At 43.4% G+C, this 14,742-nt stretch overlaps 2 protein-coding genes across 5 annotated transcripts in view; both read right to left on the bottom strand.

Moving 5' to 3' along the window:
• Positions 1 to 3,014, bottom strand: part of LOC117894863 (talin-2) — a 35,045-nt gene extending 32,031 nt beyond the window's left edge. The window contains exon 1 of one of the 4 annotated variants that reach the window (XR_004648888.1): positions 1,247 to 1,462. The gene's annotated coding sequence lies outside the window, so the exon portion shown is untranslated. Of the gene's footprint in view, positions 1 to 1,246; positions 1,465 to 2,964 lie in introns of those variants that run through there. The other 3 variants (XM_034802120.1, XM_034802123.1, XM_034802119.1) reach the window with 3 other exon arrangements.
• An 8,929-nt stretch (positions 3,015 to 11,943) lies between these two features.
• LOC117894864 (protein ERGIC-53) lies at positions 11,944 to 14,538 on the bottom strand. The gene is made up of 5 exons (XM_034802124.1): positions 14,306 to 14,538; positions 13,399 to 14,117; positions 12,772 to 13,265; positions 12,576 to 12,704; positions 11,944 to 12,508 (listed from the first exon to the last, which is right to left on the bottom strand). Exons 1-5 carry the CDS (start codon positions 14,487 to 14,489, stop codon positions 12,472 to 12,474), a joined length of 1,563 nt encoding a protein of 520 aa, XP_034658015.1. The 5' UTR covers positions 14,490 to 14,538; the 3' UTR covers positions 11,944 to 12,471.
• Between the last annotated feature and the right edge of the window lie 204 nt (positions 14,539 to 14,742).

Raw genomic sequence — 14,742 nt, 5'->3', positions numbered from 1 at the left:
AAAACGAAACCGCTAATAAGGTCAAAAGCTTTGCCGGAGACCCAAAACGAATCGAGCGAATGAAAGAAAAATAGAGATACAGATAGAGAGTGCGGGAGAGGCATACGGATGGAGAGCAATAACAATTTTGTAAACGAGCATTGACATTTTTAGATAATGGATAAACAACAAAGAATACGCCCCCACGAAATGGAGCGACGGGCGAAATTTGCCAAACAAACGGTACACAGAATGTGAGAAAAGCCACACAAAAGCAAAGGCAAAGGCAAAGGCAAAAGCAAAGGCAGGGGAATCAATGAGGGAGTTAAGAAGAGAAACCTGGCACGATCGCTGGCAATGAGTTATGACAACAACAGCAACCACAAAAGCGAAGGCAAACGCGAGAAATTGAAAAGGTAATCAAACATACGAAGAAGAGAGAACAACCAGCAGAAATGAGGGAGAAATAAGTAAGAATACTACCTTACCGACCACTGAATACCTGTTAATTCGATTTCACAACTACATGTCCCTTGGTTGCTTCATCTCTTACATCTCTGTGGCCAAACACAACATAAACTGAACGTTCACTTATGTAAATTACATTTCCAGGGTATAAAAACAATAAATCTACTTACAAATGCAAAACAAATCTGAGAGTATGTAAATACATATCTTGAAGATAGTTTTTATTTAAGCATACTGGGCTCATAGGGGAGGAGGGGCACTGCGAGGGAGGGAAGTAGGTGGCAGCCAGCTGCTGCTGATGTTGCTGCTTCTGCTAGGCAAACAAGAAATATAGAATGAAATATACATATGTTTGTACGCTATGTGCGAGCGAGTATAAGCATAAAGTCAGGGGCAGACAGCGTCAGACGTCGACGTGTTGGGCAGAGCGATGAGGTAATTTTCTGGTTGTTTTTAAAACTTTTAAAAGCACACACACAATACACACATGTGAGTATTCAGAGATATACATATATACAGATGATGCTTCCAATGAGAATAAGGGTTCTTCCAGGCGCTGCGCAGGCGTAAGGGGCAAGGCAAGAGCATCCAAATTGCTTGGAAAGGTCGTTGGCTAATTTCACAATTTATTTGCTTATTAATGGCATATGTATATACCAAGATATATGTATAAATATATATTTATATTCCTGTTGCTGGCGTAAAAATAACACCATATGTCACGCCGCACTAACAAACACACACACATGCACATGCACTCATGTACACTTATCGAACATTTTGGCGATTCTCTTTATACCTTTCTTATTTGCTTTTATTATCCGCTATTTTTCACAATTAAGCCTTAAACTTTTTGTTGATTCTATGGCTCTTTTTCCGTATATAAAAACAAACACGTAAATGGTAGATAGGGCAATGCGATATATATGTTTGATTGGATTGGATATATATATGTATATGTAAGCGATATCGGCCACGGCACTTGTTCAACAACGATCCGGCACCGACGACGGGTAAAATTCAACTCAACTGAGGCCCCACCGTGCGCCGAACGCAGGCGGCTCAAGAGAGCAGCAACAGTTGGAGCAACAGTTGGAGAGCGCCAAAGCAGCGTGCCATGAGCGCACATGATTTGGCTCTCTCTCTTTCTCTCGCAATCACTTCGCCTGTTGCTCTTTTGTGATCGTCGCTCGAACAAAGCTGGAGAGAGAGAGACGTGCGGCAGACAAATGTAAACAAAACAAACTACGAAAAGGAAGGTGATTGTGGGGGGAAGAGAGAAAGAGAGAGAGGAACAAGGTGATGGACCCGTGCCAGTGGGTTGCCTGCCTGTCCGCCCTACCACTTGCGATGACTAATCTTCTTTCAATGGCTGTTTCTTTCCTCTTCTCTTTTGTTTTACACAACCTCCGGCCAAGTGCCAACGGAAGCGGGGAAGTGGAAGTGGGAAGCTTACTCATTGGAAGTTTCCCAGAAAAAGTATTAGTTAAGCAATTTGGCGCCAATGATCACAATCAGCAGCAGAATGAATGACTCGAGTGAAAAGTGCGTAAACAAATGAAGCGGAACGAACGGGGTATTATTTGTTTCTCCCTCTCTCTCTCAATTAGGCCCAATTATGGGACACAATTGATCTCCCAGTCAGACCTCCAGCCAGCCGGCGGTTGAAACAATTGTGTTAAAAAGTGAAATCTTTTTGAACAGCAGGAGGCCCGCACGAGCCGGGGGTTGGACGAACAGACAGTCTTGCAGTATACAATAGATTGAGGGTTAAATTTCATAATTAACTTGAAAACATTTTGCAAACACTGTCTGGGATGGCAGGGGTAGGGGTAAGGGTAGGGCCTGCAGCTGTGTCAATCAGTGGATTCTTCGAGTCAAGCAGTTTCATGCCGCATCGTAGCACTAATCTTATCGTCTGGAATGCTCTCCCTCTCTTGCTATCTCTCTCTGCCCGACTGGCTTTTCAATCAAAGGCGATAAAGAAGTTGGATTGATAAGTGCGCGGCACTCCAGGCCGTCCGCAGAGAATAATCGTTTCGGGGAGCGAACTTTTTTTGCCTTAATTGAATTATACATATTTCGTTTTGCTGCTATTCCAGGACTGGAAGTTGCATTTAATTAGCATAAACGCGTACGCACATACACACACACACACACACATACACGAACACGTTCCAGCTGCGGGAGTGTAGGCGTCCCAGTCGCAGTGATTGGAATGGTGACCAAATGTTTTTTTGCCTCTAAAAGTTCGCGTGACCATCATAAACAGGCGGCATTTTGGGAGCAGCCTCTGGGGGGTGGTGGCTACACCCAAGAGGAGCACCCCCACTCACCCAACCAGCCACAGCAGCAACAACAACTAGCGCCACAAAGATACGATTCTTGTGGGGGCCGCCGCAGCCGCCTGCGTCGCAGCTGAATTTACACACGCTTTATTTGACTGCCCCCCGCACTTCCACTGGGCTCACCACTATTGCATATCACAGTAGGCACAATTAATTGTTGTTAACTTACAGAATATCAGGAAAAAGCGAGTTAAAATAGTGTAAAATTGTGTAAATAAAACTAACACTCAGTGTGTCCGCGGAATTATCGATACAACATACCGACAGCCCCTCGGAAATATACTGATACCCTTTCAAAATATACTGTAAATATACCGTAAATCTAAAATCATTCACTCGACTTTTATCTTCTGTTTAATATTTCCAGGTAGTCAACACTTTCAGCCTTAAACATATAATTTTACTCGAATCATCATCAGATTCTCCACAAGACTGGGTGATTTTCATGACTTATCTTTATTGGATTGATTGCAAAACTAGGTTAAAACTAAAAAGGTCAACCAAAAAAATAGCATTAAAAGTTACGTGAGTGGGAATGGAATGTTACGTCATTAGACAATTTGTTGCTGGGCAACCAATAGCATGGACCCTTGTGTACCCTCCTTGTTATACTTAACATTAAAAATGACATATTAACAGCTGCTTTTAAATATTACAATTTACTTTGTCTGTCATGCTCTTAACCTTTATATGAAGTACATATGATTTGTTTTTGCATTGATTGGTAACAGAGATTTCCAAATTTTCCTCAATTCGAGGATATCCATCCCTCCAAGGGTACCAAATGTTGCTTATTCCGTTCCGAATGTTGGGGAACAGTGCTGCTCACTTTTTGGGTCACTCGCACAGACATGTTATCGATAGACAACCCACTGTTATGCGCAACAGGGCGCTGTTAAGTGCACACTCATGCTCTTCGGCAACCCTAAGTCGTGGGTGGAGAGTGCGATGCGCGCCATATTCAAAAATCTACAGCCAGTCAGCCAGCAATTTAAAACAACTTAAAGCGGCAGCAGATTTGTATTTTTAAGCGGGCAAGTCAAACGACTAAGCGTGATTAATGATGTCGTACGGCTTAAGGGCGCACATTTTGATAAATTTGTCTGCCTTTCCGTACGATCATCATTTCCGGCATGATTTTGGGCGATTGAAAAGAAACCAACCGGACGAGCATAAGTTATAGCCACCCCCACGATGGCAAAAACAAAAACTACGAGTGCAAAAACAACTTTCGCTGGCCCAAGACATGAAATCATAAAAACATACAAGAAAAATTCATGACTTGAGAGAAGTCAAAAAGGACCGCACATAGCGCTGGGATGCTAGGGTAGGGGTGGAGAGGCTTTCCCTGTGGGGTTGATTGTTGTTGGGCGAAATAAAAATAAATTTAATGTTGCTGTTTTTGTGCCACTTCCCTCTTTTGGTTATTGTCAGGCATATCATAGATATCCAGCGAGAGATATGTATGTGTATGCGATGCGCGTAATTTATGCTGGAAAAACATCTCAGCTCGGGCATAAACAGGAAACAAGCGCGTCCCACGCTACACGCTCCTCTATGCAGAGACTCCTGCCCCATCCTGCCCTTCATGCAGAGTCAAGACGATTGAGTCCTGGGCTGGTCTTGGGCTCTGCACAAATTCAATTAATTTCAATCGAACGCCTGTCGTTTTGCCCATCCGGCATTCGATATTCCCCGCCCCAGCCTCCGCAACAAATAGAGGCACAAAGATGTGTAGAGTCCCACCCCTTGGCTAGATAAATCTCGGACTGGAATGGGACACACACGCCACGCCGCTGTTATGACTGGCTGTTGGCCAGAAAACCCATCGACATGTGTGTGTGCTCCTGCTGCGTCATTGCTTTGGTTCCGGTGCCAAGACAAGATTTATGTCGTCACAATGGAGAACCCGCGAGAATCCTTTTCGAGTGACCCACTTGGGACTGACCAGCAGCAGCAGCCGCATTGTCCATTTCGGGACACTAATTGAACGATCTTCCGGTTGGCTAATGGGTTAAATCTCTCTCCGAGTGCGGGTCATATATCTTCCGACCAGAGGCTGTGATAATTTCGGCATTTTATCAACCAAAATTTAGACGGGTTTTTGCCCAGAGATTTATGGCACTCCCATTTGGGTTGATAGTTTTCCCATTTCCCAGAGCGAGACTCTGAGTTTATGGTTTCTAATTGCGGCTGCATAATTCTGCAGCGAAGCCATAAAACTGTGGAATTACAATTAATAAATTTAATATTTTATGTGCTGTTGAAAAACGGGTAAAACTACTCGAAGTACAAAGAATTTTGATAAGGCAAAAGGGGAATATTTATGAGCAGTGTGGAGATCGCTTTCAAGTGTCGTTTTTAATGGCAGCTTTAATGAGCAAAAATATACGAAAACTTGTCCAAGATTATTCAAATTTGAGGCCCAAATTGAGAGATATTCTATCTATCCAGCTATCTTGTTCGTGGTGCTGCAGAGTTATAAAGCAACCAGCACCCAATGGATAACTTTACCACTCAAGAAAAGCTTTTGTTGAAGCATTTCATAATCAAAAATTTATTAAAATATATTTGACAGCAAGGAAGATATAAAACTGGATTTGTGATTCTTTTATAGCCGTTTCTTCGTCAGTTTCTGACACAAAATAGAGACAGGCTTTTAGTTGTGTGCTAAATGCCATTTCAGTTGGCTCTTCTGTCATGTAAAGAAGGGTAAAATATGACAAACTTCATTTCCAAATCAGCGAAAAGATAGTCCTTCCATCAAACATAAATACTCGCACCACCGCAAGTGCGAACACAAAAACTCTCCTTTGAATATTTTCCACCCAAAGCAAATTCCCCGACAAATTCGAAGGCACTTCACGAAAGACATTTGCATGCCACACAAACAAAAAAGGGAAAGCGCGAATAAAAAACTTATTTATTGAGAACAATAAAAATGTATGAAAACGCATTAAGAGGCGGCTGGAAAAACAAGCAAACGACTACAAATTGCCGGCAGCCGTCAGCATCCCAGTCTCAGTCCCTTGACACGCTCTTACCCCTTGGTGGTTGAGGGGGGGATTTGAGAATATTTGGCCACAAATTATTTTTATAGCTGCGTCCGATCCCAGGCACGAGCCATGAGCCACGACAAAGTCATAACCGATCCACGAGCTAAGCCCAAAGAAGTCTCCGGATGGACGTTTCGCTCGTAAAAAAGGAGCAGAAATGCAGAAGGGGGGAAAGGGCGGAGTATGGGGACACACTGCCGTGGGACTGCCAGTGTGTGGGTGTGTCATTGTCATTGCTCTGTCTGGGGGCATGGTCATGGAAGAGAGCAAATTTTAATTGATGACAATTTCATTAAAATTTTTGAGCGAGCGGCGGCGGTGCGGCAATCCTGAAAATCTACATCCTGCAGTGTGGGCGAAATTATGTCCTTGCTCCAGATGAAGATGATAATCATGATTGGGGTTGCGGATGAGCCAGGCACTGGGCAGTGGGAAGGAGTTAGCCAAGCATGAAGGATGCAAAAAGTTAATCGCTCAGGCGGTCGGGCACAGGCACTTTGTATCTGGACAGATGTGTTAATGCTTCACTCTCGCGTCTCGATTCTCTTCTTCCAGGGGTATTTTTTATTGCCCAGGGTATCCTGTGTTTGTTCACTAAGTAAATTGCGTAAATTTATGGCTGTGTAAATTGTTTAATGACTCAACAGTCGTCCAATGAAGTATTTAGCACGGCCCGCGGCAGGGCAGGGCATGCAACGACATGAACAGGGCGACGACATGGCAATGGCCGTGTGTCCTAATGGCCATGTTTGAGGTTGAGGTTGATTCAGTTTAGAGTGTAGAAGTTGCTGACAGAGGGCGGAGTTGGAATGGGTTGGGTTTGTGTGTCCAACTGCCAGTTGTGGGCCATAAACAAGCTAAAACTTCGCATTTATTTTGCACATTTATTGATAGATTTTATTGCTATAGACTCGAATTGCGGCATTAACTTATTTATGGCGTGGAATTTACTTCACTCTGGTTATTCGCCAGCTAAAGTTTTAGTTTCTAGTTGATTGCTGTGCGCTTCATGGGTTGGTTTGGCTTCATGGTTAAAGTTGGGAAATGGTTATAAAACTCATAAGATGAACATGAATACTAATAGGGCTTTGAAAAACAGCTGAGGAAACCGCATATTTAGAGCTGGTATTCATAAAGGTAGAACAATTATTAGATGGATATTAATTCTACTAGATCTTTGATATATTTTGCATACAGGGCACAGCTTATAGATAAATTTATATAAATTTCCCCAAAAAGCACAACCAATCAGTCATGGAAATCTTTTCAAAGACTTTCAATAATAATCATAATTAAATCTAATATTTCTTAAGCATAAAGAAAGAACCTTTTGATGACTTAAGAACCTTTTTTAGAATACCTTACGATCTCAAAAAATGTACGATGGGTTAACCATTTCCATAATAACAAATCAATGGAAATAAAATCATAAAATTGCAAACAATTTCCAAACTAATTTTGCCACAAAAGAAGCTGAAATCTTTTGTTCTGCTAAAGTTTCGAGATCTTGCTGAAATCTCTCCCCGAGATATGCCACTCGCCTAACAAATGGTTTTGCTCAACCTCAAATTGACTTCGCTATAACTTCTCAACAAAACATGTACTAGACTTTCCCCCCCATCACTCCCCCTCTAAAACAATGTAGCATGAATATTTTTTTGTTTTGGAAGCACTCACATGCCAAGATTTAGGAGACGATTTCCTCTTATCCGAGCTCTGTCATCTGTCAGAGGTCCAGTGGCAGGGCCAGGGCCAGGGCCAGCAATTAAGCAAACATTAAACATGTAAACAGCTCGCAACGCCCCAGAGATGAGGCGGCCTGTGGGGAGATGGGTCCACACCACAGAGGATAGCAAAGCGCAGAGGTTGAGCTGAAGGATGGAGTTGCTCTGTGTTCTTTCCAATTCGCTGACTTGTCGCACCCAGTCAGAGAGTGCTCGACGATAAACGGCGCTGATAGCGAGGCAGCCTTTAGCAGGAGGGCAGGGGAAGGAGCAACCAAGAGATACCCCAGAGGAGAGCACGAGGAACAAGCTTGAGCTCAATTGAGTTTCAAATTGATGTCACCATTATCGGGAGCTGTCATCTCAGCAGCCGTGATGGGGTGACGCCACAATGAGGGATGGGCTGTGGGACGGCATGGAATGACACGGAATGGAGTGCCCAGGAGAAAAATGCTTCCCAGTATTTATATATAATTTTTAGTCATCATTTATCAGCGGGAAACATTTTCACATGCCCGCAATTGCATATTTATGTAGATGCAATGTGCAATTTTAGTTTGCGCTTCGATTTAAGTGCTCATAAATAAAAATCCACCCCTTAAAGGGATCGCACAAGAGGGAGGGGAAGTCTGGGCTGTCTGGGGGTGCCACGACCACCCCAGAAACTGTCAAAAAGGCAACGGGCAAAGTTTGTCAACAAAACTAATGCCGACATGGGTGTTGATAAAGTTCTCCAAGTGCTCCCCCCCTATCAATACCATTCCCATTCCCATTCCCATCCATTCTCCGCTCCTTATTGAATTGCCCTACACGCTTGATTGCCCGCTAAACGGATGTATGGCGGGGGGAGCAGGGGTAGGGGTTGTATGTCCATTCGATTCGTGTACGACATGTGGATTCGTCATACCAAAAAGCGCAAAATATTATCCCAGCCTCGGCGTTTGTTCTGGTTTCTCGCCAAAAACATCATCCACAAAGGGGTGCGGCGCGGTGCACGATTTGGATGCAGGATGCACAGCAACTTCGTCCTCATGGTTCAATGGAATTGTGACTTGTGTCTAATGGACTATCCATTGTCATCCTCTGGCCCGCGACTTAATGGCAGCGCAGAAACTAAAGCAGTTGCACAAACACAAATATTCGAATGGAAGACTCGAATGCGAATCCGAATCCGCATCCTTTGTTCCCACATTGCCACTGTCCTGGGGAGAGAAAGACTTTCCTATGGAAATTTCACCGGAATCTATGCGGCAGCTGTAATGATTTTTGGTTGCCTTTCTTTACTCTTAAAGGGTGGGGTAGCATTCGGAAATTTAGTTTTAATTATGTCTTTAAGGCAGTAATCTCTTGTGTTAGTGGAAAAGAAACCAATGGAAAGATTACTTTTCTAAACATTTTGCAGATATTTTTAATCTGAGAATAAAGAAAAATTCACTTTATTTAAAGTTTTAGGAATTAATTCTCACTTATTAACCATTCACCCATACTGGGTGTTAATATACTAAAATTGCTCTTAGACAAATCGGAATATCATTGAAAAACTCATGAAATTTACAGAGAATAAGTAGAAGTTAGAATAGAAGTAGAATAAGTAGAAAATTCTGGGAAGGCCATGGATTGCAAGAGACTTCGAGCAGCACAAGACTGAAGCTCAGGCAATCAAGAAAAGATCTGAACTGGTTTCGATCGGTTTTAGACACCCTGCGGCAGTCATGTTCCATGACTACTTACATCTCTTTAGCGCAAAAAGCCAACATAATTTGAATGAAATTAAGTCTTTACACAAAAAACAACTTCCTAATCTTTGCTGATTTGAAAACTTCATCCCTAACTTCACTGCGTAAGCTCTGTGCGGATCATTAGCAAATTACGAGGCACAAATTCAATTTAGGGATTTGCAACAAAGTTTCTGTCGTTTTGCCATTCTTAGCTGAGTAATCCTGTGATGGCTAATTTGTTTCCGTATCGAGCAGCAGAGTTACAGAAATACAGAAGAAATCTGCCCAGATCGGATGACAGTTATGGAAATTTATGATTCATTGTCTGCAGACAGATGGGATGGGGAATGGGATGCGGAGTGCCCATTGCCCTGCCCAATGTAATCCATTTGTTTGCGCAACATTTGTCACGCTGCCAGTAGTGTATCTTCCTCCTCCTCCTCTTTCGAAGGGGGATGTGGCAGGACATGGGCGAGGGATATGTCAACACAGCTACAGCTACAGCTACACGTACGATCCACAGCCAACCCCCCGTTACATCGTAACCACTTTGACTTTGATTTCCATTCCCCTTTCTGTTTTTTTCGCAAATGTTTGGCAAATGTTGCAAACTGTCGTCGGTTTTGTTGGTTTATGGATTCGCGGGAAGGAGAGCAGAGCAGATTCCGGTAGCGATTTATGAATTTCATTTACTAATGGATTGGATTGGATTGTGGCAAACTCTGAAACTCCACAGATGTGTAAATATGCAATATGGATTATTTTTAAAAATATTTTACATCTCCTTCGGGGTGGGCGAGCACACCCGAAATTGTTCTGGATCTTAAATGGATTGGAAATTAATTTATAAATGTATCCACAAATGCAATTTATATTTCTAGAGATAGTTGACAATAAATATAAAATCTAAAAAGTTTCAGAGAATTTATTTTATGAGTTTAAATCGAGGGGAAACTATGGAGCCTATCGGCAGCCATACCATGGTTTACGGTTTCAATATTGTATAAACAAGCGAAATTTTATTGTATGAAACATCTATAAAAGGTATCTCTCAGGTATCTTGCCATACTTTAAGCATCAACAACAAGTATTACCATTTATTAAATTTTAAGAGAAACTGATTTCTAATAATAAATATAATATAAAACTGCAAAAATAGATCGGACATCAACTCACAATGAAATCTATCCAGATAAACAACTTTTTAATCCTTTAACTTAGTTTGCGTAAGGAATATTTATATATGCTTCAGAGATTATCTTATCCTTTAAACTTTAAAGTTTAAAGTATAGGAATATTTGTTAATATAGATTTAGCCCTTTAGTACTATAAAGATTAAAGGCTTCTTGTTGTCTTAGTTGAGCTTTTTTTAGAAGAACTTTTACTAGACTCTTTTACTAGACTCTTTTGCTATATTTTCTAATGGGATCTGTCTCCTACAATACTGCTCTTAGCTATCAATCCAGCACACATCTATATCTGTAAGGAGTAGTTTTCCCTCAGTGTATCCCTACCCATTCCCCAAAGCGGAACGAAGCCATTTTCTATCCCTGTGAACCGCACTCCGATTGGCTGTTACGAAACGTTAAAAGCCCTTCCACTCCCCACCCGGCAGTACCAGCAGCACCTTCTACCCTGCACCAGCCATGTGCGACTTGTGGACTGGTACTGGTACTGCTCCTGCGCACTCGAAACACACTGGCGAGTACATAAGCATCCTTTTGGTTTATATAAACGGATGGGCCATGTGCCTGTGGCCAGCTTCTGGCCATCCAACCACACTCTCAACCCAGTCTCCCAAACCCCCAATCCTGAACTGAATTTATAACATGGTCCATGACTGCCGTTGGCTTCTGTCCATTTATCTTTGGCTGTATATTCCTGACTGGGTTTTTATGTTGTTTAACCAGAGAAGGAGGGCACCCAAACCACATAGGTTTGTGCCCACAATGCCACCAATGGCAGTTACATTTTATGGCCAAAGTTCACCAGAACTCTCAACCCACTCCAGCCCATGCCAGGCCCCACGCATTTGGCGACCAAGTGGCGCCATTTTTGCCGCATTCTCATCGATGTTGGAGGGGGAGCGAACACAATTCTAGTTTATGCTAACGCAGACATTCGCAGGAATATAAAAATAAAGCAGAAAAAATAGATAAAAGTTTTCGAGGATAAACTTTAGCTGATGATTTTCTTTCTATAAATGGATTTTTATTTATCAGTTTAAACATTTCTATCGAGAGTGGAATGGACAGCATACGTACTCCTGATTCTGCTCCTGCTCGTACGCGTAAACGAAAAACCCAACTATGACTTCCATTTGTAAACATAATTTATCATTACTTTTATATTAATTAATATTAGTCAGTATAAAAACTTTCAGGAAAAACAAAACTCAAGTGAGCAGACGAGAGAGGTTCCATCCATCCATTCATTCATTCTCGTACATAAATCATTATAATCATTCTCTTACATAATTCTCACTTGCAGGCTAAATAACAACAAAAAGCTGGCTGGCTGGAAAGATTTCTGTTTGCCACATTAAATCATAAATTCTATAGAAACATTAGCTACATTTACGGAATCATTTCATACACATATATTTTATATAGATTTTTTTCAATTTTTATGTTTTTTTTTGTGTTTTTGTTTTGTTTTTTATAAGAAATGCCTGCACACGCCTTTGATATGCAGCGTTGAGAATAGTTTGGCTTTCGACTTGCCATCCTGCCGGAAAACAAATAGAAAACATCTTCATCAGACTATGTTCTAGTGGGCAGGGTTTGGAGGGGAAGGTGGTAAAGGGTTTGGGTTTATATAAAGGTTTGTCTTGTGGCTTCTTCGATCGGTTTTTTGTATTGCTTGGGCATTGTCATGAGGGCGACTGCATTGTTCTTCAGATTTCTTGTTCATTTCTTCAGTTGAAGTTTCAGTTTTAAGTAATTAATGGCTTCAATTTCGTTCGGCCGGCACCTGACTACTAGTCAATCAATCAATCAATCAATATTCGTTAAACACATTACAAAAACGAAACAATTACACAATAATTGTTGGAGCACTCTACGCTGTAGTCTTAAGTAAATCATTTTCACTAAATTTAGTTGCGCCTAGTCAGGTGTGTGTGTTGCTGTTGTGTGTGTGTGGTTCCGTGTGGTGTTCGTTTTAGCATTTTGCTGGCCTAGTAGAACTTTTTCGCCTGCGCCTCGCTGCGGTTCCTGCAAAGGTAAACGAAAAGTTTGTTAGCAAAAGTGGACGACAGATTCGCCAGTTCTGTTTACTCACTTGAATATATTGTAGATAAATACTAGCAGCAATTGCACCACGGTTACACTTAGGAACAATGTGACGCCCACACAGCTGCCAGTGGGACAGTTGCCAGTCTGCGCTCCAGCCTGTGGCGCTGATTGCAGTCTGGAAATGGAAAACATAAACGAAAGTTGAGCATCATCACAGACCATTCACTGATGTCGGAACTCACTTTTGTCCCACATGAGAGATGCCCTGCTTGACCTGATTCATGCCGTCACGCATCTCGGCTATGAGCGTTTGCACATCGTAGCCGGTGGACTGGATCTGTGCTGTGGGCGCGTGCTTCTGATTTGTCTGAATGTTATCAGTGCGCACATTGATATCGCCGACCAGTTGCCGTATCTCACGGATGGAGCTGAGCAGCACATTCTGATTGGTGAGCAGTAGATCCACATCGGAACGGCTGACCACACCGCTGCCAGCCAACTGCTGCTGGGGCACACCGCCAGCGGCTGCTGGTGGCAGTGCCTGTCCAGCGTTGGCAGCCAGGCCGCGCGAGACCAGCGTTAACGTGTTCTCCTGGCGTCCAATGATCTCGTCCACTTTGCGGGACAGCTCACGCAGATGATCGGCAATTTGGCTCTGTCCCTGCCAGATTTGACGCAGCTCGCGTTGGTTCTCCGACTCGTAGAACTCCTCCCAATCCTCCTCACCGTCTTTGTGCTGCAAGAGAGAGAGCGGAAAACGAAAGCGATTAAATCACAAAACAGATTATGGCGAATCGTATCAATGGAACAGATAAGCCGCTGGTCGCTTGGCGCCTGGCATTATCAGCTGTCGTCGTGGCAGCACTCACCTCGTTCGGATGCTCCTTCTTGTACTCCAGCTTCTGCTTCTCCAGCTTATCCTGATACTCGTTGTATTCCGCCGTCAGCTTCTCCTGATTGTCCACCTTCTGGGGCTCCTGGACCTGGCCAGCAGCGTGCAGGGATGTGGTAAGGAAGTGGAACACATCGTGATCATCAGCCAAACCGCCAGTGGCAGCCGAGATACCAAAGTAACCATTCTTGGGCAGATTCACGCCATCCGAACGCATGCACAGCTCGTAGTCATCGTTGTTGTTGGTCATTCCATTGTGGATGAGAACGGTGAGCACGTTGTTGTAGTATTCGATGCGCGCACGGGTGGGGAAGGGCTTGTTACGGAAGTCTCGGAGGCAACCGCTCAGCAACTGCGTTGTGCCGTCGTTGGTATGGTCGTACATCTTCGTTCCGTCATTGACCACCGCACTGATGTAGGGATTGTTGTGCTTGTTGTCGTTATCGAAGGAATCAAAGATGATGCCCAGACCATTCCAGCGGTCCGACGAACCGAACACTGGCCCATTGTAGTCGCCCTTCTCGGTGGTGTACCAGAAGGCCAGACCATCGGCTCCGATGCGGCCACGTCCCGTCACACGGAAGACAATCTCCACATCCCACCAGTCGAAGTTGGTTTGCGTCTTGGTCCAGATGGCGCCCTTCTGCGAACGCAGCGATGGGGCAACACGCACACTCTCGGAGCTGGCGATGGCATCTGAAAATCAAAGCAACAAGTTGTAGTCGTGGTCCCAGTTGCTATATTTAAATTAAAACAAAGTGCCTGCGTGTCCACTTTGCCGCTTGGCAGCAGCCAGCAGCCAGTTCGGGCCATCGCCGTCTCGCTCGCACTCGCTGGCAGCGGCGAATGGGCCAAAACAACTGACGTGGAGCTCTTCTACTTACTTCCCCCGTACTCCCAGAAGGGTACGGTGCCGTCTTTTTGGGCCAGGTACGGCGGCTTGAACGAGTACTTGTACTCGAATCGACGGTGCACGCCAACGGCCCCTGGACTCAGGTTGGTCGTCGCATGCGTGTGTTTAGCAAATATGCAGAAAAGGGCCAGGAATTTGCAAAATGTTGGCAGCATTTTACAAAATTTTATTTTGACAACAGTTTGACAGCGGCAGCAGTGTGACCGGAGGCTATCGATTAAATATACCGACTGACCGTCTAAAATATACCGAAATATACGTTCTATTATTAAAAATATACCGTAAATATAAAGCAGTCTTTAATCATTTTCTTCGATTTTGATGTTCTGCTTAATATTACTAGCTTGCAAAGACTTATAACACTGAAAATAATTGAATGCTGCAAAGCGCCAGACTTCTAAAATTTAA

The sequence above is a fragment of the Drosophila subobscura genome, chromosome J (assembly GCF_008121235.1).
Source record: "Drosophila subobscura isolate 14011-0131.10 chromosome J, UCBerk_Dsub_1.0, whole genome shotgun sequence".
In the NCBI taxonomy this organism is placed as follows: domain Eukaryota; kingdom Metazoa; phylum Arthropoda; class Insecta; order Diptera; family Drosophilidae; genus Drosophila; species Drosophila subobscura.
This window is presented reverse-complemented; position numbering and strand designations above follow the sequence as displayed.